The sequence below is a fragment of the Elephas maximus genome, chromosome 3, assembly GCF_024166365.1.
Source record: "Elephas maximus indicus isolate mEleMax1 chromosome 3, mEleMax1 primary haplotype, whole genome shotgun sequence".
Taxonomy (NCBI): domain Eukaryota; kingdom Metazoa; phylum Chordata; class Mammalia; order Proboscidea; family Elephantidae; genus Elephas; species Elephas maximus.
In genome coordinates this window covers 27,795,119-27,820,917 of record NC_064821.1, presented here as the reverse complement: position 1 = coordinate 27,820,917, position 25,799 = coordinate 27,795,119, and the positions used below count along the sequence as shown (strand labels likewise).

At 40.2% G+C, this 25,799-nt stretch overlaps 1 protein-coding gene across 6 annotated transcripts in view; it reads right to left on the bottom strand.

The window, feature by feature from the left end:
- Positions 1–14,697, bottom strand: part of LOC126072111 (zinc finger protein 14-like) — an 87,381-nt gene extending 72,684 nt beyond the window's left edge. For 5 of the 6 annotated variants that reach the window (XM_049876796.1, XM_049876795.1, XM_049876797.1 and 2 more), the window contains exons 1-2: positions 14,379–14,697; positions 11,452–11,918 (exon numbers count right to left, since the gene is read on the bottom strand). In XM_049876796.1, coding sequence (XP_049732753.1) covers positions 11,452–11,454 — 3 coding nt within the window. In that variant the 5' untranslated portion in view covers positions 11,455–11,918; positions 14,379–14,697. Of the gene's footprint in view, positions 1–11,451 lie in introns of all 6 variants that reach the window. The other variant, XM_049876792.1, reaches the window with a different exon arrangement.
- Positions 14,698–25,799: the final 11,102 nt, after the last annotated feature.

The window sequence follows — 25,799 nt, the reverse complement described above, 5'->3', positions numbered from 1 at the left end:
ATTTATTCTCTCACAGTCTAGTAGGCTAGAAGTCCAAATGCAGGACACCAGATCCAGGAGAAGGCTCTCTCTCTGACAGTTCTGGAGGAAGGTCCATGCCATCAATCTTTCCCTGGTCTAGGAGCTTCTCCGCACAGGAACCCTGGGTCTAAAGGATGTGCTCTACTCCTGGCACTGCTTTCTTGGTGGAATGAGGTACCCATGTCTCTCTGCTCGCTTTTCTCTTTTATATTTCAAAAGAAATTGACTTAAAACCTAATCTTGTAGATTGAGTCCTGCCTCGTCAACATAACTGCCTCTAATCCTGCCTCATTATCATAGAGGTATGATTTACAATGCATAGGAAAATCACATCAGATGACAAAATGGTGGACAATCACATAATGCTGGAAATCACGGCCTAGCCAAGTTGACACACATTTTTGGGGGACACAATTCAATCCATAACAGTATAACTGGAAAGTGGACTTGGATTTGTTATACAGTGTAATGCTAACTCTAGGGTGGTTACTAAAAAAACTTTAAAAAAAGGATACATGATATGCTACATGTAGAGAGAAAAATGGAATCACATAAAATTCTTAATTAAAACTAGAGAAGGCAGAAAAGAGTGGAAGACAAAAAAGAAACAAAGGGCAACAAATAGGAAACAACAACAAATAAGGTAGATATTAATGCAACCACATCAATAACACTTTGTCTACAACAACAATTAAAACACAAAACCTAATAGGTCAACAAGAAATTCAGTTTATATACAAAGTCATAGAAATATCAAAAATACGAATGGAGATAAAAGGGGCACAGGTCAAGGAGATGGTGATGCAAGTAGGTCCATGCTCCTGTGCCCCCAGAAAACAAAAAAAAAAAAAAGCAGAAAGTAGCAGAAGCAACTTTGTCAGAACTCTGGAACCACTGAAAGGTTTACAGCAACCAAGCAAACACAGAGTCAAGAAAAAGGTGACTTCAAAATGATAGGAAAGCTGTGTGGTATTTTCTACTTGTCCATGCCTCAACTGCTCACCATTTAGGTGGATCTTAAAGCAGTAGCAGCCCGCATTTTCAGAGAGGGCTAGAGAGAAAGAGCTAAAGGGAATTGTGGACAAAGAGTTAAAGGAAAACAATGTACAGCCAAAATGATGTCAATAAAGAGATCTATATTATAAAAAGGAACCAAACAAATTTTGGAGCTGAAAAGCAGAATAACTAAAATAAAAAATTCACTAGAGGAGTTGAGTAGCAGATCTGAGGAGGCAGAAAAAAGAATCAGTGAACTTGGGTATAGGATAATTGAAATTATTTAGTCCAAAGGGCAAAAAGAAAAAAGAATTTAAAAAAGTGAACAGAGCCGAAAGGATTCAAGGGATATCATGAAGGGAACCAACACATGCATTTACAGGCACACCCAAAGTGGAAGACAGAGAGAAAGGGGCAGAAAGAATATTTCTAGAAATAATGGCCCAAATCATCCCAAATTTGATAAAAGACATGAATCCACGTATTTAAAAATCTCAACAAACTCCTAGTAGGAATAACTAAAAGAGGTCCACAGAGAGACATATTATAATTAAAACCAAAGGCAAAGAGAGAATCTTGAAAGTGACAAGGGAAGTGACTGATCACACTCAAGGGATTCTCAGTAAAACTAACAGATATCATGGAGACCAGAAGGCTGTGGGATGAGATACAATGCTGCAAGAAGTTAAATAAGAACTCTATACCTGCCAAAATGGTCCTTCACAAATTTCAGTGAAATTAAAACATAACCAGATAAAGGAAAGCAGAGGGAGTTGGTTATCACTAAACTAGACTTACCTTACAAGAATTGCTGAAAGGATTCCTTCAGGCTGAAATGAAAGGACACTAGACAGTAGGGCAAAGCTGTATAAAGAAATAAAAATCAAACTTTATCAACAAAGTGAAGAGACAACCTACAGATGGGAGAAAATTTTTGGGAACCATATATCCATCAAGGGTCTAATACAGTAAAACCTGTGAAAGCTGGAACTTGTGTAAGTCAGAAACCTGTCAGAGAAGGAAAACTCAAATATTATTTCCCACTAAAACAATGAATTCGGCCTAATAAATGTTCTCTGAAACCTGGAACCTGTGAGACATAGACAGAATCAGAAAATGGTTAGTGCTGCAACCTGAATACAAGGAAGTGCAGACGTAAAAGCCAGAAATAGCTGCAAAACGTACAAGAGTCAGAGAAGAAGCCTCAGTCTTCCATTTCTTTTTGCATTGTTACTGTGAGTGCGAACCGTGCATTGCTACAGTTCTCTGATTATGTCTATTCTTTACATTTTTGCCTTTTTTGTTCTTTTTGCCTGTAAATGCTTTCTGGGCGTTCATGAGGTAGGATCTTAATAGAGCATGATAGAAAAGTGGCAAGACTGCACTCTGTCAAAGGCGGAAAACTTGTGAGACACAGAAAAACAAGGCAGTCCTGTTGAGTTTCATCTCTTAGAGGTTTCACTGTATCTAAATATACATAAAACATCTAAAATGTAACAACAAAAAGACAAAGCAATGAAAAAATGGGCAGAACACTTGAAGAGATATTTCAACCAAAGAGAATATTCAAATGGCCAACACACATATGAAAAGATGCTGAAAGTCATTAATCATTAGGGAGATGCAAATCAAAACCACAATGAGATACCCTCTCCCGACCATTAAATGGCAATGACCAAAAAACAGAAAACAACAGGTGTTGGCCATGTTGTGGAAAAAGTGGAACCCTCATGCACTGCTGGTGGGAATGTAAAATGGTACAGCTGGTGTGCAGAATAGTTTGGCTGTTCCTCAAAATGCTGAGCACAGAAATACCATAAAACTAAAAAAAACTAAACCTGTTGCCGTCAAGTAGATTCTGACTCACAGCGACTCTACAGAACTACCATATGATCCAGCAATCCCAGTTCTAGGTACATAAACAAAAGAAGTGAAAGCAGGAACTCAAACAGAAACCTGTACACCGATGTTCGTTCTGACACTTTCCACAATAGCCAAAAGGTGCAAACAACTAAAATGTCAATCAATAGATGAATGGATAAGCAAAATGTGGCAAAGAAATACAATGGAATATTACTCAGCCATAAGGAAAAGTGAAGTCCTGATGCATGTCACAAAACGGATGAATCTAGAAAACATTACGGTAAGCAAAATAAATCAGTTGCAAAAGGACATATACTGAATCGCCTCATTTATATGACGTAAGCAAATAAACAGAAACCAAAGATTACTGGTGGGTTCAAGGGGGTGAAAGGGAAGAGGAAAGAAAGCGTTTCTGCTGAGGGGGCACTGAATTTATGTTAATGGTGGTGAAATAATTTGAAAAAGGATAGCAAGAAAAGTTGTGCAACATGAAGAATGTACTCAATGTCAATGAATTGTATATGTGGAAATTGTTGAATTGGTGAAGGTTTTGTTGTGTATATTTTCATCACACACACAAAAAGATATTCAGTAAAGGCAAATACATTTGCAAATATAAAAGGCAATGTTACTGTATTATAGTTTTTCACTTCTACTTTTCATGTAATACATGATTTAAATGACAAATACATAAATACTTGGAAATTTATGCTATTGGGGACATAAGGCATAAAGATGTAATTTTTGGGAACAAAACTTAAGGCAGGGAGGTAGAGCTATATAGAACCAAAGCTTCTGTACACTGCTGAAGTCAAGTAGGTGACAATTTAATTTAGATTATTATAAATCCAGGATGTTAAATGTAATCCCCATGGTAACCACTAAGAAAACATACCCAAAGGAAATGAGAAGGAAAACAAAACGAACAATGACAGAATTGAAGGGAGAAATAGTTGGAGACTTCAATATATCACTTTTAATAATGGATAGAATATCTAGACAGAAGAAGAATAAGCAAATAAGAGGCTCTGAACAACAGTACGCAACAACTAGATCTCAGAGATATATATTGATCACTTCAACAACAGCAGAATACATATACTTCTCTAACGCATCTGGGTCATTAAAAAATCAAACAAGGTAATACACCACATCAATAACAAGAAGGGAAACACACACACACACACACGCGAGATCATCTCAACTAATGAAGAAAAAGGATTTCACAAATCCAAAATCCTTTGATGATAAAAACATTCAACATACTAGGAAGCAAAGGGAAAATCCTTAACATGATAATAAGTATTCATGAGAAACCCACAGCGAACATCATATTCAATGTTGAAAGACTGAGGACTTTACCCTTAAGATCTAAAACAAGACAAGGATGTTCATCTTCACCACTGCTATTCAACATTATACAGGATGACAAAGCCAAAGAAACTAGGCAGGAAAAATAAATAAAAGGTGCCCAAATCTGAGAGGAAGTGAAACTATCATTACTTGCAAATGCCACGGTCATATAGATAGAAAATCCAAAGAATCCATAAAAAAGCTACTAGGCCTAATAAATAATTTCAGCAAATTTAAAGTATAAACACATAAAAATCAATTGTTTCTCTTCACCATTAATCAACATCTGAAAAAAAAAATTAACAGAACAATTCCATTTACAACAACATCTAAAAGGATGTTAGGAATAAATTTAACCAAGGATGTGAAAGGCTTCTATACTGAACACTGTAAAACGCTGCTGAAAAAAAATGAACACTTAAATAAATTCAGAGACATTCCATTTTCACATATTGGAAGATTTAATATTGTTAAGATATCAGTGCTACTCAAAGCAGTATATAGTTTCAACATAATCCCCATCAAAGTTCCAATGGCCTTTTTTTTTTTTTTTTCCAGAAATGGGTAACAGGATCCTCAAATTCATACGGAATTGTAAAGGATCCTAAATACCCAAAACAATCCTGAAACAGAGAAACAAAAGTAGGGGGACTCACACTCCTTGCCTTCAAAACTTACTACCAAAGCTACACTGATCAAAACAGTGTCACAGTGGAATGAGGATATACATATAGATCAATGTAACAGGATTAACAGTCCATAAATAAACCTAATCTATGGTCTACTGATTTTTAATAAGGGTCCCAAAATCATTCAAGGGACAAAGAACAATCTCTTCAACAGAGAACTGGGACAACTGGATTTCCACACAAAAAAGAATGAAGTTGGATACCACCTCACATCATATCCAAAACACTAACTAGTGTGGTTGAGAAGATTCTAACTCATGGAGGCCCCATGTGTATCTGTGTAGAACTGTGCTCCATAGGGTTTTCAATGACTGTGATCTTTGAGAAGCAGATCGCCAGGCCTTTCTTTTGAGGCACTCCTGGGTGGATCAGAACCACAAACCTTTTGATTACTAGCCAAGTACTTAACTGTTTGTGCCACCCAGGATCTCTACCATATGCAAAAACTACTTCAAAATGGATCAATGATATAAATGTAAGAACTAAACCCATAAAACTCATAGAAGCAGTATAGGGGTAAATCTTGAATGTGGCAGCAGATTCTTAAATATGACATTAAAAGGACAAGCAACCAAATAAAAAATGATAAACTGCACTTCTTCAAAATTAAAAATTTTGCGCATCAATGGATACTATTGAGAAAGTGAAAATACAACCTCCAGGATGGGAGAAAAAATTTACAAATCATATACTTAAAGAGTTTAACATCCAGAGTATATAAAGAACTACTACAACTGAATAACATAAAGACAAACAATCCATTTAGGACTTAAATAGACATTTGCCCAGAGGAGATATACAAATGGCTAAATAGCACATGAGAAGATGTTCAACATCGTTAGTCATTAGGTAAAAAGAAGTTGAAACCACAATGAGGTATCACTTCACACCCACTAAGATGACTATTATCAAGAAAACAGAAAATGACAAGTGTCGAGAACGTGGGGAAGTAGAACCTTCGTCCATTGTTAGTGGGAATGTAAATGGTGCATCCACTGTGGAAAAAATTTGATGGTTCCTCAAAAGTTAAATACAGACTAAAAGCAGAGAGGTTTCCGGGATAAAATGAATGCTTCAAAGGTCAGCGGAGCAGGGGCGGGGGTCTGAGGAACATGGTTTGAGGGGACTTCTAAGTCAATTGGCAAAATAATTCTATTATGAAAACATTCTGCATCCCACTATGAAATGTGGTGTTTGGGGTCTTAAATGCTAACAAGCGGCCATCTAAGATGCCTCAATTGGTCTCAACCCACCTGGAGCAAAGGAAAATGAAGAACACCAAGGTCACACGACAACTAAGAGCCCAAGAGACAGAAAGGGCCACATGAACCAGAGACCTACATCATCCTGAGACCAGAAGAACTAGTGGTGCCCGGCCACAATCGATGACTGCCCTGTCAGGGAGCACAACAGAGAACTCCTGAGGGAACAGGAGATCAGTGGGATGCAGACCCCAAATTCTCATAAAAAGACCAGACTTAATGGTCTGACTGCGACTAGAGGAATCCCGGCGGCCATGCTCCCCAGACCTTCTGTTGGCACAGGACAGGAACCATCCCCGAAGACAACTCGTCAGACATGAAAGGGACTGGTCAGCGGGTGGGAGAGAGACGCTGATGAAGAGTGAGCTAATTAAATCAGGTGGACACTTGAGAGTGTGTTGGCAACTCTTGACTGGAGGGGGGATGGGAAGATAGAGAGAGAGGGAAGCTGGCAAAATTGTCACGAAACGAGAGACTGAAAGGGCTGACTCAATAGGGGAAGAGCAAGTGGGAGAAGGGAGTAAGATGTATGTAAACTTACATGTGACAGACTGATTGGATTTGTAAATGTTCACTTGAAGCTTAATAAAACTTAATTAAAAAAAAAAAGTTAAATACAGAATTACCACTGACCTAGGGAGGTGAAGGGGGGAGGCCCTGGGTGGCTCAAACAATTAAGCAGTCAGCTACTAACTGAAAGGTTGAAGGTTGGTGTTTTGGAAGACAGGCCTGGCTGTCTACCTTCTGAAAGGTAACAGCCAATAAGAACACCACAGGGTGTGGCTGTATGTGGAATGCACACAGGTCATCATGAGTTGGACCTGACTGGACGCAACTGATTTAACTGGTTAGGGATGTGAAGGAGGTACCCAAGGAGATACATGACAAAACGTTGTTTCAGGAACAGGAAACAGGCCAGAAGGTGAGTGTGCCTTGCATGTTGCAGGCAGAGTCAAAGGCCAGTGTGACCGTGGCAGGATGAGATATGAGAAAGTAGTAATAGAGGAAGGTGAAGGGGTGATTGAGGTAGGTGGGCGTATCATGTTCTAGGGCAATTGGTGGCAACGGTAAAGCCTCTAGCCTTTAATTTGAGTGAAATGCGGAGCAATTTTAGGCTTTTGAGCAGAGGAAGAAACTGATCTGATAGCTCCTAAAAGATTTTTGTGTAGAGGGAAATGTAGAAGCTGGCAGATCTGATAGAAGTTATGGCCACAATCACATTAAGAAATGTTGAGACTGGAGTGGTAGCAACAAAAATGAGTGTGTAAGGGATGGTCCCTAGACCTTTTTAAGGCACAGCCAACAGAAATGCCTGATGGACAGAAAGCATGTGTGTGAGAAAAAGAGGCAGCAAGAATGAGTCTGTCCAAGTGTTTTACCTGTAAAAACAGAAAAGATGGAGCACCATCAACACAGATGTGGAAGCCTTCAAGGGGAGCAGATTTTATAGGAAAGGATGCAGAGGTTACTCAGGGCTTGTTGAGACTGAAATGAGGATAAGGCATTAAAAGCGGAAAGATACAGAGAAAGAAACATTTTTTAAAGAATTGTTTGTAACAGGGAAAAACAGTCTTTACGGCAGATGATGCAAGGATGACCGGATTTCTACACGAAAATGAAGTGGGAGCCCTACAGCATACCACATACAAAAATTAACTCAAAATGGATCAACAACCTAAATATGAGAGCTAAAACCATGAAAGTGCTGTTTATAACAGTCCCTAAATGAAAACTTCTCAAATAGCCTCAAAAAATAGACTTGTTAAATTACTCCAGGACATTCCATCCAGAGAACACTACAGGGCAATTAAAGTGAATGTACAACCCACGGAGGTTCTCCTAACGCAAATCTGAACTAAAGGAATTGGCATATAAAGTATAGAGAGAGTTTTTCTATTCATTTGCTACAAAAAAACCCACCAATATTAAAATGTATTTATTTGGGGATACATAACCAAAACCAAAAAACCCATTGCCATGGAGTCGATTCTGATTCCTAACAACCCTATAGGACAGAGCAGAGTCGCCCTGTAGGGTTTTCAAGGAGCGGCTGGTGGATTCAAACTGCCGACCTTTTGGTTAGCAGCTGAACACTTAACCACTATGCCACCAGGGCTCCTTGGGGATCTATATATAGGTTAAAAACATTTATAAATAAAAATAAAGAAATGGTTTTCATAAATATTGAGATACTGGTTAAATCAAGAGGGCAGAAAGAGATGCTGCTTAGCAATCAACTCATGGTGGGGGGAGGAGGAGTCAAGAACAGTGTATGTCCATTAAATGGATGTTCACTTTATATTTCACTCAACTGTACATGTAGTATAAATTACCCTGCATGTACGTAAAAAAAAAGAATCAATTCAGAAATGCAAAGAAACATGCACAATCTGAAAATGGGCATATATAAAAAATGTACATCAAAGAATATACATAGTGAGAAGTTCAACACTTCCCCAGAAAAGCAGGTGAAAAACAAGATATTCATTATTATATTCCTACTTAACTTTATTCTAGAGATTTTAAACAGTACACTTCCCTCCGACACACACACACATACAAAAGGGGAAGGGGAGAAAGGTTAAGCATTTTAAGGTAAAAAACAGAATCCGTTCTATTTTATGGGTTAAATAGTTATATATGTACAACCCCAAAAGCATTTACATGGGATTACAGGACTAAGAGATTTTAGCACATTTCTCAGGTTGCAACATATCCAACTAAGGTTTATTTTATATATTATGTGCACTAGTACCAAGCAGCTGAAAAAATTAAAAGAACTAAGGACTGTAATTAATAAAAGATCACAATTAAAAATTATTAAATGTCATCTAAAACATATGAAATAAATGAAAGGATAGAGCATGCTTTTAGAATACTGTTCTACTCAGAATTTACACAAAATTTCAAAGAAGTATTTTTTTTTAAGAACTTTGCAAAAAATACTTTAAAAGTGTGTATGAAAGTGCAAATGTCTATAAATAGCCTAGATGTTCTAAGGAATACTGCACAGGGCCTTGTCCAAATGTATGGATGTGTGTGTACAGACACGTATATAGAGAGGTTTACTGACACATAATAGTGTGTGTGTGTGTGTGTGTGTGTGTGTGTGTAGCTATAACAAATTAGGATTCTGTAAGTATTGTATAGATGTTTCAACAAACTGATGCAATACTGGAAGTGCTCCCTCACCTATGCCATGAGATTTGGAAGGCAGCTACCCGGCCAACTGACTGGAAGAGATCCATATTTGTGCCCATTCCAAAGAAAGGTGAACCAAAGGAATGCAGAAATTATCAAACAATATTATTAATATTATACACAAGTAAAATTATGCTGAAAATTATTCAAAAGCAGTTGCAGCAGTACATTACAGGAAACTGCCAGAAATTCAAGCTGGATTCAGAAGAGGACATGGAACAGGGGATACCACCACTGATGTCAGACAGATCTTGGCTGAACGCAGAGCATACCAGGAAGATGTTTACCTGTGTTTTACTGACTACGCAAAGGCATTTGACTGTTTGGATCATAATAAATTATGGATAACATTCAGAAGAACGGGAATTTCAGAACACTTAATTGTGTTCATAAGGAACCTGTACATAGATTAAGAGGCAGTTGTTCGAATAGAACAAGGGGATACTGGGTGGTTTAAAATCAGGAAAGGTATGTGTCAGGGTTGTATCCTTTCACCATACTTATTTAATCTGTATGCTGAGCAAACAATCCGAGAAGCTGGACTGTATGAAGAAGAAAGTGGCATCAGGATTGGAGGAAGACCCATTAACCACCTGCATTATGCAGATGACACAACCTTCCTTGCTGAAAGTGAAGAGGACTCGAAGCACTTAGTGACAAAGAACAAAGACCACAGCCTTCAGTATGGATTGCACCTCAACATAAAGAAAACAAAAATCCTCACAACTGGACCAGTAAACATCATGATAAACGGAGAAAAGATTGCAGTTGTCAAGGATTTCATGTTACTTGGATCTACAATCACCGCCCATGGAAGCAGCAGTCAAGAAATCAAACAGCATGTTATTGCATCAGGCAAATCTGTTGCAAAAAACCTCTTTAAAGTGTTAAAAAGCAAAGATGTCACTTTGAGGACTAAGGTGCACCTGACCCAAGCCATGGTATTTTCAATAGCCTCATAAGCATGCAAAAGCTGGGCTATGAATAAGTAAGACTGAAGAAAATTTGATGCGTTTGAATTACGGTGTTGGCGAAGAATACTGAATATATCACGGACTGCCAGAAGAATGAACAAATCTGTCTTGGAAGTACAGCCAGAATGCTCCTTAGAAGCAAGGATGTCGAGGCTTTGCCTCACGTACCTTGGACATGTTATCAGGAAGGACCAGTCCCTGGAGAAAGACATCACACTTGGTAGAGGATTAGCAAAAAAGAGGATGACCCTTGACAAGATGGGACTGACACAGTGGCTGCAACAATGGGCTCAAACATAGCAACTACTGTGAGGACGGCGAAGCACTGGGTAGTGTTTCCTTCTGTTGTGCGTGGGACCACAATGAGTCAGAATTGACTTAATGGCACCTAACAACAACAAAACAACAGTTTATTTCTAGATTCTGTAAAGAAGCCCATCGAAGTCAGAGAAAGATGAATTAACATTGGGAGAATATGTACAGCCTTGTCAGTTCTGGAGTACTGTAAGATAATTGCAGAATAAAATTCAATTAAGATACCATTTACACCCATTCCAAAGCAAAAATTAATTCATTTGATAATCCCTGTGTTGCCAATCCCTCTCCCTTTCTTTACCAAACATAGTGTGAGGGGTGAAGTTGTTGTTCTAAGAACTGCACAGAAAAGGTTGCAGTGCCTGGGGAAAGCAAAGAACATTGTTTGCAGTGATGGGACAGTGTGGCTCTGGAGGGCCTGGGGCTCAGCCTCCTCAACTAGAGCTGCTCCATCTTCAGGCTCTGCTCAGGAGATTTTGTCATTCAACACAAAGCACCACGGTCCAGGATGGGGATGGTAATGCCCCATGGTGCCGGCTCTGAGAGTCATATCTGGAAGGTGACCCCAGGTATTCAAGGCTTTCAAAGTGTGTACAGGAAAGGCCCTGTGACAGTGGAGCAGGGCCTTAGGATGCCTCTTAGGATTTAGTCACTTGGCCTCTTCTACCACCTCTGACCTCAGAAGAAACAGCCCAGAGTACACAGCTGATCCCCCACTGTATCATATTTAGCCTCACTCTTTATACTAAGAATTAACCAGTTCTCTGTAGTACTCACCATTTCCTGGCTCCAGATTCTGGAGTTAGGTGAATGTCCTCTCTGAGCCCAAGAATCCAGTTAAGGTAAGAGGGATGGAAGTGAAAGCAGTGCCACTCGGCCGTCTGAAGGCAGTAAGTAATGTCTGGTCCAAATGGCCAGTCAACAGTTGAAATTCTTATTTGTGATTTATGGATGTGCAAGATAGGTTCCCCAGCTGCCTAGGCTTGGCCAGTTCTCCCTGTGCCACACCTGGGACCTAAAACGGAAGAAGACTGGGGGTGGGGGGACAGTGTTGAATAAGGAGGGGGTGACAGGTTCTTGGCCTTCAGCTCTATCCGTGGGCAGGATTTCCTTCCAGGCTCAAGGCAGGATTTCCTTCCAGGCTCAAGGCATTGTTGTATGTTGAGGGTATTTACATTCTTCATCCAGCTCCACAGGCTTCTTCATTCAGGCAACAAGATCACAGATGGGGCAATTTCTTTATCCTGGAACAGAGAAACACCCAGGCCCATCCATGCTGGAAACCTTGAACGTGATTTCCTGCATGGTGTCAGAGGCCCAACGTTGAGGCTGTGGGTTTGCCTGGGTACTTTGTCCCTTGTGTATCAACATAGATATTTATATTTGACATTAACATGGGTGAATTTTCAGGGAGAACATATTTTTCAAGTTTGGTCAAAGAATCCATTATGTTTTCTTGATTTTTTATTATATGTAGTTAAAATCTTGTTTTTTGTTTTCATTTTTATGATAGTAAAATGTGATCCTTAATTTTCCTACTAACATTTTTTCTGTCTCAAGGATTTTTTTTTCTTCTTCCCCTTCTTCCCCTTCATTTTGAGGCCCTGGCACCAATCCCCAACCTTTTCAGGAATCTGGTGGGGTTCCTCAACACTTTCTCTATCAATCTTATAATTCAGCCATCAACCAATTGACCACAAAATCATTTAGTTTTCTCTAAGTAGCAGTCTCCTGCCTGTTTGTTTCTTTCTACCACAATTCCTCATCCTGCTGACTCCTATTCTTTTATTTCTTGAACTCAGTGTGAATGTTCTCTCTGGCAAAGTCTTTATACCACTGTTTCCCCTTTAAGCATTATTCTTTCTTTTATTGTTTAATAGTACTCTCTAGTTTTAATATATATTCTTATTTCTATACTTATTATTTTCAGCAAAAATTGGGAGCTTGTTAGGTATACAGGCAGACCCCTGCTTACTGCGGGGTTCCATTCCCTGACTCCGTCTTAAGTTGGTTCTGACACAAGTTGAATACCTTGTTTTTTTTTTTAAAGTTTTCATTATCATTGCCTTTTACTATCAGTATCTTTATAAATCTGATATTTGTCTTTGGAGGTTAGAAACATTACTTATAAACATGTGAGTGAACATCTGAGAATAACATCACCAAATTAATGTGGAACAACACTGGATGTAGTACATATTACTAATGACAAGATATACAAATCGAAAAGGATGGTTTTAAGTGCAGTTCATACTAGCTCAAACATGTTGTAAGTCGAGGAGTACCTGTATAGAATCTCAGGCCTCCATGCCAGGCCTGCTGAATCAAAATCTACATTTTAACAAGATCCCTGGTTATCCACATCCAACTTTGAGAAGCATTAGTTACTCTATCTGCCAACTGGTGCCCTTTGAATCATCTTACGTTATATCATTCAATTCACTTACTGACCCAAAACCATGCTCCACATTGAGGCCACCCCAGAGTCTTCCCTAACTTGTTCATAACTCGTCCCTGCCTGATTTCATTCCTTTCTGGCTGTCACTTCCAAAATCTATTTGCAGTACGAGAACTGGAGTGCCCTGCTTTACATCATTAACATATTCACGCCCCATGCCTGTGTAATGCTCATCAGTGAAGTCTACTCTTGGCCTTTGAAAAAACCCAGAGTAGCTGGCCTGGTTCAGAACCATCTGCTGTCATCCCTTCATTCAGTCTAGCTCACACCACTCCTCCCCTTTACTTTCTCTGCTTCAATCACCTCCGACTTTCCTCAAGGAATGGATGATACTGGATTCTCTACTGCCTCAGGGCATGTTCACTCTTCCCACCTGAAATACTCTTTCAACCCCCACTCCTCCCATATACCTTCAGTCTTGCTCATCCATGTATGCAGCTAAATGGAACAACTTCTATGAACCTTACTGTTTCTTTTAAAGCAGTATAACCTATTAGATGTCCCTGCTTTTTCATTATTTACTTAAAATTGTCTTCCTTTTAATACTGTAATATCTAGGAGTATGCATCATGTCTTGTTTTTTTCTGTTCTAGCTTATGACACTGATAATTGGGGTCACGCACGGAATAATCGAATACACAGATTATAACATATTTTATATATGCACTATGTATATATATAAAACAAATATGTATGTATGTATACAGTCAGTCCCTGACTTAGGACGTATTCAAGTTATATCGGAAAGTCGCTCATCACCTGTATTAAACTTGTTCTGCCACATTATGTTGGCCATACTGTTTCTCACACAATCATGAACAAAATTTCTTACAGCCAAAAAAAGTCCTGGAAATGTGCCTCTTCCTAAGTCGTTTCCTCCTGAAATGGAAGTACTAGTTCCAATCCACGTTCCGTAATTCATGTTAATGACTACAACCATAAAAGTAGAGAATATGCTTCACAGTAATCTTACTTTTTTAATAACCACCAATAACTTAACAAATGTCCTTGCCTGCGAGGACCAGAAAAGCAATGAAGCATGGTGCCGGACAAACTGGGGGAGGTGGGGGCAGGGCATTTAGCGTCATGCTAACTATCCTGGGTTTCGCTAGGCTTGTGACTTTGTATTTCTCACAAACTTCCAGCTGAAGCTGATACTGACGGTGTCCACCTCGCTTGTGCGTGCCCACGATGTACAAGATCTTACCTATTAATTCACCGACAGACGCAGGGCTATCCCACCTACCTGGCCGTCCCGACACCGGCCGTGCAGGAGTACTGAGCAGGGGCTGTCAGAGCAGGCGCTTCGCTGCGCCGGCGGCCGAGTCGGAAGCTGCGGAAAACAGGCGGCGGCGGCGGGGGGAAGCTCCAGGCGAAGTCCGGCTAGTGGGGGTCCCGCGGCTCTGGACCATACAGGGAGCCTGGAGAAGCCAGAGCTGGGCAGGAGCAGAGCCAATTCCTTAGAACCGCAACTGGCCCTCCGTATCCGGCAGGCCGTACCTGGTACCCGGCCAGGCCGGACGTCCACGGCGGCGAAAACGTACGTCACACACCTGCCGACCGCGCATGCGCGCTTCCGCTTCTTGGCTCTGGGACACTCGGGACGGGAAGGGCGGGGTTCCGGGTGGAGACGCAGAGGGCTCCGCCCAGTGGCCAGGACGTTCCCGGCATCTCCCTGACTTTGGGACCGAGCCAGTGTTGTCCTTATTTCTAGTAGAGAGAAAACGCTTCGAGTTTCTTAAACGCAGATCTCGGCAGTCAAAGATTTGCAATCCCTTTGAGGAGTGGAGAAAGTAGGTCTTTGCGTATTTCCTATTTGAAAAGAGATGTACCATGTTCTTTAGAGAAATGATTTGTTTTTGCTGCTCCTAAATAGTTGCTCGTTTTTAGAATCCTGTAAGTCCGAAGTGTTAGCTTACATTTCATGGTTTGTCGTCTCTTGCATATCACATACCTTTCCACAGGAGCAGGGCAAAACCAAAACCAAACCCGTTGCGTCGAGTCGATTCCGACTTCTAGTGACCCTGTAGGATCCTATAGGACAGAGTAGAACTGCCCCGTAGGGTTTCTGAGGAGCGCCGAGTGGATTCACACTGCCAACCTTTTGGTTAGTAGCCGCAGCACTTAACCACTATGCCACCAAGGAGCAGGGCACCAACTAGGAAATCCCAGTCTGATCTCTCAATGAGTTGAAGAACATGGAGACAGGAGTTCTCCAGGGCAGATTCTAGTCCTTGTGAGGAACAGCATGTAAAACGTGAAGAAGAACTTTTCAAAATGACATTTATGAACAGTTTTTACTTTTTTTTCTCAGGTATAACACATATACAGAGCATAGCACGAGCTAATTTTAAGTGTGGAACTCGACTACTTTTTATATGCATTTATATAGCTTACTCTGAAATCAAGTTAGGGAACATTTCCACTATTTTCTGGTGCCCCTTTCCCCGTTGAGCTTCACCCTAGGAGTAACCAGAATTGTCACTGTTACAGCCAGACATAAGTTTTGCCTCTTCTTGAACTTAATATATTGGAATTATACTGCATGAACTACATTGTGTCTGACCTCATCTACTCAATATAACGTCTGTTTAATGAGCACTACAAAATAATGTGATTTCTGCTGTTTTGGGGTTGTTGTTGTTCTTAGGTGCCATCGAATTGGTTCCGACTCATAGCGACCCTATGCGCAACAGAACAAAATACTGCCCGGTCCTGAGCCATCCTTACAATTGTTGTTATGCTTGAGCTCATTGTTGCAGCCACTGTGTCAATCTACCTCTTTGAGGCTCTTCCTCTTTTCCACTGACCCTGTCCTCTGCCAAGCATGATGTCCTTCTCCAGGGACTGATCCCTCCTGACAACATGTCCAAAGTATGTAAGACGATGTTTCACCATCCTTGCTTCTAAGGAGCATTCTGGTTGTACTTAGAATTCTAAGAAAGACTTGTTCGTTCTTTCGTCAGTCCATGGTATATTCAATATTCTTCACCAACACCACAATTCAAAGGTGTCAATTCTTTGGTCTTCCTTATTCATTGTATAGCTTTCACATGCATATGATGTGATTGAAAATACCATGGCTTGGGTCAGGCACACTTTAGTCTTCAAGGTGACATCTTTGCTCTTCACCACATTGAAGAGGTCCTTTGCAGCAGATTTACCCAATGCAATCCGTCTTTTGATTTCTTGACTGCTGCTTCCATGGCTGTTGATTGTGGATCTAAGTAAAATGAAATCCTTGACAACTTCAATCTTTTCTCCGTTTATCAGGATGTTGTTTATTGGTCCAGTTGTGAGGATTTTTGTTTTTTTTATGCTGAGGTGCAATCCATACTGAAGGCTATGGTCTTTGATCTTCATTAGTAAGTGCTTCAAGTCCTCTTCACTTTCAGCAAGCAAGGTTGTGTCATCTGCTTAACGCAGGTTGTTAATAAGTCTTCCTCCAATCCTGATGCCCCGTTCTTCTTCATATAATCCACCTTCTTGTATTTTTTGCTCAGCATACAGATTGAATAGGTATGGTGCAAGAATACAACCCTGACGCACACCTTTCCTGACTTTAAACCACTCAGTATCCCCTTGTTCTGCCCAAACAACTGCCTCTTAATCTATGTAAAGGTTCCTCATGAGCACAATTAAGTGTTCTGGAATTCCCATTCTTTGCAATGTTATCCATAATTTGGTATGATCCACACAGCCAAATGCCTTTGCATAGTCAATAAAACACAGGTAAACATCCTTCTGGTATTCCCTGCTTTCAGCCAGGATCCATCTGACATCAGCAATGATATCCCTGGTTCCACATCCTCTTCTGAAACTGGCCTGAATTTCTGGCAGTTCCCCGTCAATATGCTGCTGCAGCCGTTTTTGAATGATCTTCAGCAAAATTTTGCTTTTGTGTGATATTAGTGATATTGTTCTATAATTTCCACATTCGGTTGGATCATCTTTCTTGGGAATAGGCATAAATATGGATCTCTTCCAGTCAGTTGGCCAGGAAGCTGTCTTCCATACTTCTTGGCATAGATGAGTAAGCACCTCCAGTGCTGCATCTGTTTGTTGAAACATCTCAATTGATATTCCATCAATTCCTGGAGCCTTGTTTTTCACCAGTGCCTTCAGAGCAGCTTGGACTTCTTCCTTCAGTACCATCGGTTCCTGATCATATAGCCACCTCTCGAAATGGTTGAATATCAACTAATTCTTTTTGGTATAATGACTCTGTGTACTCCTTCCATCTTCTTTTGATGCTTCCGGGGTCGTTTAATATTTTCCCCATAGAATCCTTCACTATGGTAACTCGAGGCTTGAAATTTTTTCCTCAGTTCTTTCAGCTTGAGAAATGCTGAGCGTGTTCTTCCCTTTTGGTTTTCCACCTCCAGCTCTTTGCATGTGTCATTATAATACTTTACTTTGTCTTCTCGAGAGGCCCTTTGAAATCTTCTGTGCAGTTCTTTTACTTCATCAATTCTTCCTTTTGTTTAGCTGCTTGACGTTCGAGAGCACGTTTCAGAGTCTCCTCTGACATCCATCTTGGTCTTTTCTTTCTTTCCTGTCTTTTCAATGACCTCTTGCTTTCTCCATGTATGATGTCCTTGATGTCATTCCACAACTCGTCTTCAGTCACTAGTGTTCAATGGGTCAAATCTATTCTTCAGATGGTTTCTAAATTCAGGTGGGATATACTAAAGGTCATATTTTGGCTCTCGTCGACTTGCTTTGATTTTTTCAGTTTCAGCTTGAACTTGCATATGAGCAATTGATGATTTGTTCCACAGTTGGCCCCTGGCCTTGTCCTGACTGATGATATTGAGCTTTTCCATGGTCTCTTCCCATAGATTTAGTCAATTTGATTTCTGTGTGTTCCATCTGGTGAGGTCCGTGTGTACAGTCGCTGTTTATGTTGGTGAAAGAAGGTATTTGCAATGAAGAAGTCATTGGTCTTGCAAAATTCTATCATTCGATCTCTGGCATTGTTTCTGTCACCAAGGCCATATTTTCAACTACTGATTCTTCTTCGTTTCCAACTTTCGCATTCCAATCACCTGTAATTATCAATGCATCTTGATTGCATGTTCGATCAATTTCAGACTGCAGCAGCTAATAAAAATCTTCTGTTTCTTCATCTTAGGCCATAGTGGTTGGTGCATAAATTTGAATAATAGTCGAATTAACTTGTCTTCCTTGTAGGCGTATGGATATCATCCTATCACTGACAGTGTTGTACTTCAGGATAGATCTTGAAACGTTCTTTTTTGACGATGAATGCAACACCATTCCTCTTGAAGTTGTCATTCCAAGCATAGTAGACTATATGATTGTCTGATTCAAAATGGCCAATACCAGTCCATTTTAGCTCACTAATGCCTACGATATCGATATTTATGTGTTCCATTTCATTTTTGACGATTTCCAATTTTCCTACATTCGTACTTAGTACATTCCAGGTCCCGATTATTAACGGATGTTTGCAGCAGTTTCTTCTCATTTTGAGTTGTGCCACATCAGCAAATGAAGGTCCTGAAAGCTTTACTCCATTCACGTCATTAAGGTCAACTCTAAGGAGGCAGCTCTTCCCCAGTCATCTTTTGAGTGCCTTCCAACCTGGGGGGCTTATCTTCTAGCACTGTATCAGACAATGTTCTGCTGCTATTCATAAGGTTTTCACTGGATAATGCTTTTCAGAAGTAGACTGCTGGGTCCTTCTTCCTAGTCTGTCTTAGTCTGGAAGCTCAGCTGAAACTTCTCCTTCATGGGTGACCCTGCTGATATCTGAATACCGGTGGCATAGCTTCCAGCATCACAGCAACATGCAAGCCCCCACAGTATGACAAACTAACAGACATGTGTTCAATAAATGTCACTTAGGCCAAAATGGTTGATGGCATCATTCAGGTCTTCTGTATGCTTGCTGCCCCAACATGAAGATTCTATGGGGAAAATACTAAACGACTCAGGAAACATCAAAAGAAGATGAAAGGAATACATAGAGCCACTATACCAAAAAAAAATCTGTCTACATTCAGCCATTTCAGGAGGTACCATATGATCAGGAACCAATGGTAGTGAAGGAAGAATTCCAAGCTGCACTGAAGGTATTGGTGAAAAACAAGGCTCCGGGAAATGACGGAATACCCATTAAGATGTCTCAACAAACAGATGCAGTGCTGGAAGTACTCACTCGTCTATACCAAGAAATTTGGAAGACAACTACCTCGCCAACTGACTGGAAGAGATCTATATTTATGCCTGTTCCAGGAAAGGTGATCCCACTGAATGCAGAAATTATCAAACAATATCATTAATATCACACACAAGTAAAATTTTGCTGAAGATCATTCAAAAGTGGTTGTAAGCAGTATATATAGACAGGGAACTGCCAGAAATTTAGGCCAAATTCAGAAGAGGACGTGGAACCAGGGATTGGTTCTGGCTGAAAACAGAGAATACCAGAAAGATGTTTACCTGTGTTTTATTGACTATGCAAAGGCATTTGTGTGGATCATAACAAATTATGGATAACATTGAGAAAAACGGAAATTCCAGAACACTTAATTGTGCTCATGAGGAACCTTTACATAGATCAAGAGGCAGGTGTTTGAACAGGACAAGGGGATACTGAGTGGTCTAAAGTCAGGAAAGGTGTACATTTGCCATACCTGTTCAATCTGTATGCTGAGCAGATAATCTGAGAGGCTGGACTGTATGAAGAACGGGGCATCAGGATTGGGGGAAGACTCCTTAACCACCTGCGTTATACAGATGACACAACCTTGCTTACTGAAAGTGAAAAGGACTTGAAGTACTTATTGATGGAGATCAAAGACTGCAGCCTCCTTCAGTATGATTACACCTCAACATAAAGAAAACAAAAATCCTCACAACTGGACCCATAAGCAACATCATGATAAATGGAGAAAAGACTGATGTTAAGAATTTCGTTTTACTTGGATCCACAATCAACACTCATGGAAGCAGTCTTCAGGACATTAAAAGATGCATTGCATTGGGCGAATCAGCTGCAAAAGACCTTTTTAAAGTGTTCAAAAGGAAGGCTAGCACCTTGAGGACTAATGTGCGCCTGACCCAAGTCATCGTGTTTTCAGTCACCTCATATGCATGTGAAAGCTATACAAGGAATAAAGAAGACCAAAGAAGAATTGATGCCTCTGAATTGTGGTGTTGGCAAAGACTATTGAATATATCATGGCCTGCCAAAAGAATGAACAAATATGTCTAGGAAGAAGTACAAGAAGTACAACCAGAATGCTCCTTAGAAACAGGGATGGTAAAACTACATCTCACACACTTTGGACATGTTACCAGGAGGGATCGGTCCCTGGAGAAGGACATCATGCTTGGTAAAGTAGAAGGTCAGCAAAAAATGGAAGACCTTCAATGACATGGATTGACACAGTGGCTGCAACAGCGGGTTCAAGCATAACAACAATTGTGAGGATGGTGCAGGACTGGGCAGTGTTTCCTTCTGTTGTGGATAGGGTCACTATGAGTTAGAATGGACTTGATGGCACCTAACAACAGCAACAACCTAATAAGAAAAGCACCAACAGCCAAAGAGAATAAATAAATAGGGTATCATAAAAATTACAAACTTTTGTTCATCAAAGGGCTTTACCAAGAAAGTGAAAGATAAGCTACCCACCTGGGAGAATGTCTTAAAAAAAACATGTATCTGATAAGAATCTAATCATCACAATATATATAAAACTTCAGTGTAACACCAAAAAGACAATCCACGGTAAAATGGGCAAAGGACTTGAATAGACATTACAACAAAGAGGACATTCAAATGGCCACCAAACACATGATAAGATGTTCAATGTCATTAGCCATCAGAGAGATGCAAATCAAAATTACAATGAGGCACCATTTCACTCCTACCAGGATAGCTAAGATTGAAAAAAAAAAAAAAACCCAGAAAATAACAAATGTTTGCAAGGATGTGGGGAAATTGGAACCCTTGTCCATTGCTGGTGGGAATGCAAAAACCAAAAGCCAATGGTAGTTCCTCAAAAAATTAAAAATAGAGCTGCTGTATGACCCAGCAATTTCACTGCTATATATACCCAAAAGACTTGAAAGCAGAGACTCAAATAGAGACTTGTACACCAGTGTTCATTGCAGCACTTATTCACAATAGACAAAAGGTGGAAACAACCCAAATACCCATCAATGGATGAATGGATAAACAAAATATGGTACATACATACAATGGACTACCATGAAGCCAGTAAGAAAAATGTAGTCTTGATACATGCTACAATATAGATGGATCTTAAAGACATTATGCTGAGTGAAATAAATCAATCACAAAAGGACAAATATTGTATGTCCTCACTTATATAAAAAGCAATAGGCAAATGTATAGAGATAAAAGTTTCTTAGTGGTTACGGCGGGGAGGGAGGGGAGTTGATTTATGGTGATGGAAAATTGCATTGATCAAGGGTAAGGTTGCATAACCAATTCAAGTAATTGCTGCCAATAAGTTGTACTTTTGTAAAAATTTGAATCGGCAATAGTTGTGTGATATATTTACAAGAACAAAAAATAGCAGCTGCTGAGGCTGCTTATGTACAACCAAACACTTGATGGGATTTGGTTTCTTGGTTTAGGAGTTTAGGGTCATGGTTTCATGGGACATCCCAGTTATTTGGCCTAATAACATAATCAGTGCTCTGTTCCACCTCCTAGTTCATTGCATAGTGCCTGGGGTCTTAAACGCTTGCAAAGGACCATCCAAGGTACAACAATTGATCTCTATTCACCTGGAGCAACAGAGGAAGAAGGAGAGTCAGGATTAGGAGGAGAAAATGGAATGTGTGGCTAATTGCCTCCATGAAAACTGCCTTCTTTGCCATGAGACCAGAAAACTGGATGGTGCCCAGCTACCATTACTAAACATTTTGATCAAAGATTCTGTAGATGAATTCTGGTCAAAACGGGGGAAAATGGAGAACAGAATTTCAAATTTTTGTGGAATCCAGATTTTCTGGAGGCTGGATGAACATATTTCCCTGAGATAATCTTTAAATCTTAAACCAGAAATATCCTCTGAAGTCTTCTTAAAACTAAACAATAGTTTAGCTTAACTAGTAACGAATGTCTGTCTTGAGCATTGTGATCTTTTAGCATTTATCTATATGGGATCAATTTGACAATAGAAACTCAAAAGTTGAGATAGTTTTTTTTTTTATGATCTGACATAATCAGATTTATTCAATAATGTATCTCAAGTACTTAGAAGAGTGTTTGGTAGTATGAGTAAGTAAGTAATAAACCATTGCCATTGAGTTCACTCTGAATCATGGCAACCCCATAATTATCAGAGTAGAACCCTCCATGTGGTTTTAAATGGCTGATTTTTTGGAAGTAAATCACCAGGCCTTTATTCCAAGGTGCCTCTGGGTGGATTTGAATTTCAGATCTTTTGTTTAGCAGCTGAGTTAACCATTTGCACTACCCATGGGCTCCAAATAAGTTATATTAATTAATTTCTAATGTAAAACCAGAGACCCTGGTGGTGTACATGGTTAAGTGCTAGACGACTAACCAAAAGGTTGGAAGTTCAAACCCGCCGAGAGGCACTTTGGAAGACACAGTCTGTTTCTGAAAAGCCACAGCCTTGAAAATGTTGTACAACCTACTTTGATGAGTAGTGTCTGGGGTTTTAAAACCTTGTGAGCGACCATCTAAGATACATCTATCGGTCCCATCCCATCTAGAGCGAAGGAGAATGAACAAAACCAAAGACACAAAGAAAATGTTAGTCCAGAGGACTAATGAACCATATGGACCACAGCCTCTACCATCCTGAGCCTAGAAGCGCTAGATGGTGCCCAGCTATCGCCACCAACTGCTCTGACAGGGATAACAATAGAGGGTACCCAGACAGAGCAGGGTAAAAATGTAGAACAAAATCCAAATTCACACACATACAAAAAAAGACCAGACATACTGGTCTGACAGAAACTTGAGGAGCCCCTGAGACTATGGCCCCTAGACACCTTGCTAACTTAGAACTGAAGCCGCTCCCAAAGCCCACCATTCAAACAAAGACTAGACAGGCTTATAAAACAAACACCAGAGGAACATGCTTCTTAGTTCAATACAAGACCAAATGGGCAGCACCTCCCCAAAAGCAAAGACGAGAAGGCAGGAAGGGGCAGGAAAACTGGACCAGTGGACAGGGGGAACCTAGGGTAGAAAGGGCAAGTGGGACACTGGTAGCACAATGCAGGGATTGCAACCAATGTGGTAAAACGATTTGTGTATAAATTTTTGAATGAGAAACTATTTTGCATTGTAAACTTCCACCTAGAGCACAATAAAATTAAAAGGAAAAGTCACAGTCTTTAAAACTCTATGGAATAGTCCTACTCTGCACACACGGGGTCGCCATGAGTCAGAATCAATTCAACAGCAACTAGCACCAACAACAATGTAAAACCAACCTTTCTTGTCTGTGTAAACTCAATTTGAACATAATGGAGTATCTTTATGCCTAGCTGCCTTCTATTTTCTAATATTTTGTAAGAGATTTTTGGAGGTTTTTGGTTTTTTATTTCCGTCCTTTTCTAGCTTTGGTGTTGAGGTTATGCTACCCTCATATATTGCCAGAATGTGTACCTTGATTTTCTAAATTCGCAACCTGTCTCCATATCGTTTGCTCCTTTTGTATATGTTAACCAGTTGCAGTCAAGTCAATTCTGACTCATAGAGACCCCGTGTGTGAGAGTAGAACTGTGCTTCATGGGGTTTTCAGTGCTGAACTTTTAGAAGTAGACCATCAGGCCTTCCTCCTGAGGCACCACTGGATGGATGTGAACTTCCAAACTTTCTGTTAGCAGCAGAGTGCGTTAACCGTTTGCACCATCCAGTGACTCCATTATATAGGGTAGAACTCACTTAAATTATCTGTAGATGGGTCAATGCAGCACACTCAAATGTGCCATATGGCACCTCCAAAAACCAAAAAAGGCTTACCAGCAAGCATTGTGCCCTTTACTTGTGGTAGGTGGTGTGAGTTGCAGCAACTTAACTTCTCACCTTAGAGAGGATACCTCTACATGCTCCAGACAACCAAGTATTCACTCACTTGAGGTGGTGAGCGCCTGAACAGTTGGGTTTATTTCCCATCCTCTCATCTGCAGAAGCTTGCTAAAGCATTTAAAGTACTTGTTGCTTCCTGTTTCCCTCTCATCAGGGCCAGTGGGCATAATGTTGTCAATATAGTGGACTAGTTGTAGAATGTGAAGATGATCAGTACTCGGGAGGTAATATTATTGCAATGAGCAGGAAAATCTACGTAGCTCTAAGGCAACACTGTGAAGATAAACTGCTTTTGGTTGTCTTTACCAATGGGTATGGATAAAATGTTATTAGCTAGGTGCCTTAGTTTCTTAGTGCTACTATAACAGAAATACCACAAGTGGGTGGCTTTAAAGAACAGACATGTATGTTCTCACAGTTTAGGGAGCTAAAGTCTGAATTCAGGGTACTGGCTCACAGGGAAGGCTCTCTCTGTGAGCTCTGGGAAAAGATTGTCTTTTTCAGCTTTTGCAGCTTGGGCATTCTTCGGTTCCTTGGTGATCTTCACATGGTATCTATTCCAATCCCCTTTGTGCTTGCTTGTGTCTATCTATGCTTATGCTGTTCCTAATAACTCAGTAGTGATTAGGTTTAGGACATGGATATAGCCTCATGAACGTAACAAAGAACACTATTCCCAAATGGGATTATATCCACAGGTAAAAGGGTTAGGATTCCATCACATACTTTGGAGGGGATACAATTCAATCCGTAACATGAAGTCAAAAATTGCATACCAAGTACCAGGAGATGTATTGATTCACTTCAGTTAGAAACATCTGGAACAGCAGCTGCAACTGCAGTCACCACCTATTAACAATAATCCAAAGTCATTCTCCAAGGTCCCTGTGATGTCTGCACAGGCCAAACAGGTGAATTGAAAGGGAATGTGATAGGTATAATCACCTCTGCATCTTTCAGTTTTTCGATAGCAGAATTAATCTCTGAAATTCCCCCAAGAATGATGTATTTCTTCTAGCTTACTATCTTGACAGGGAGGGCAAGTTCCAGGGGCTTCCATTTATCTCTTCCCATCATAGTGGGTTTCACCCCATGTATGAAAGAGCCAATGTGAGTATTATGCCAGTTTTCAAATATATTTATTTCAATCAAGAACTAATAACCACAGGGATGAGTCTGTGGACCAACTGGACCCACTTTGAGTTGAACTTAAATTAAAATTTCATCTATCACCAAACCACTGTAATTTGACAAGTGAGTCACAGTAGTGTTCAGGTCACCAGGAACCACCGTCAATTGAGGAACAGTGTCTAGGAATCTCCGAAAGGTCTGAGTATTTCCTTTTCCCCAGTGCACAGTCATTCTACTAAATAGCCAGAAATCCTTTTGGGGAAGGCTTGCAAGTAGGTCTACAGTATGCACTGTGGAAATATTGCAGAGTTCTTCCTGAAGGGGACCTAGTCTCCCCTTTAATCAAGGTGCTCTGGATCAGTGAACTGACTTTGCTGAGCCTGAGTGAACTGTTAGGTCAGGAGACTGAGTGAGATGCTGCCTTTCCACTGTGGTGACTCAAGTCAAATTTCTTGCTACCAG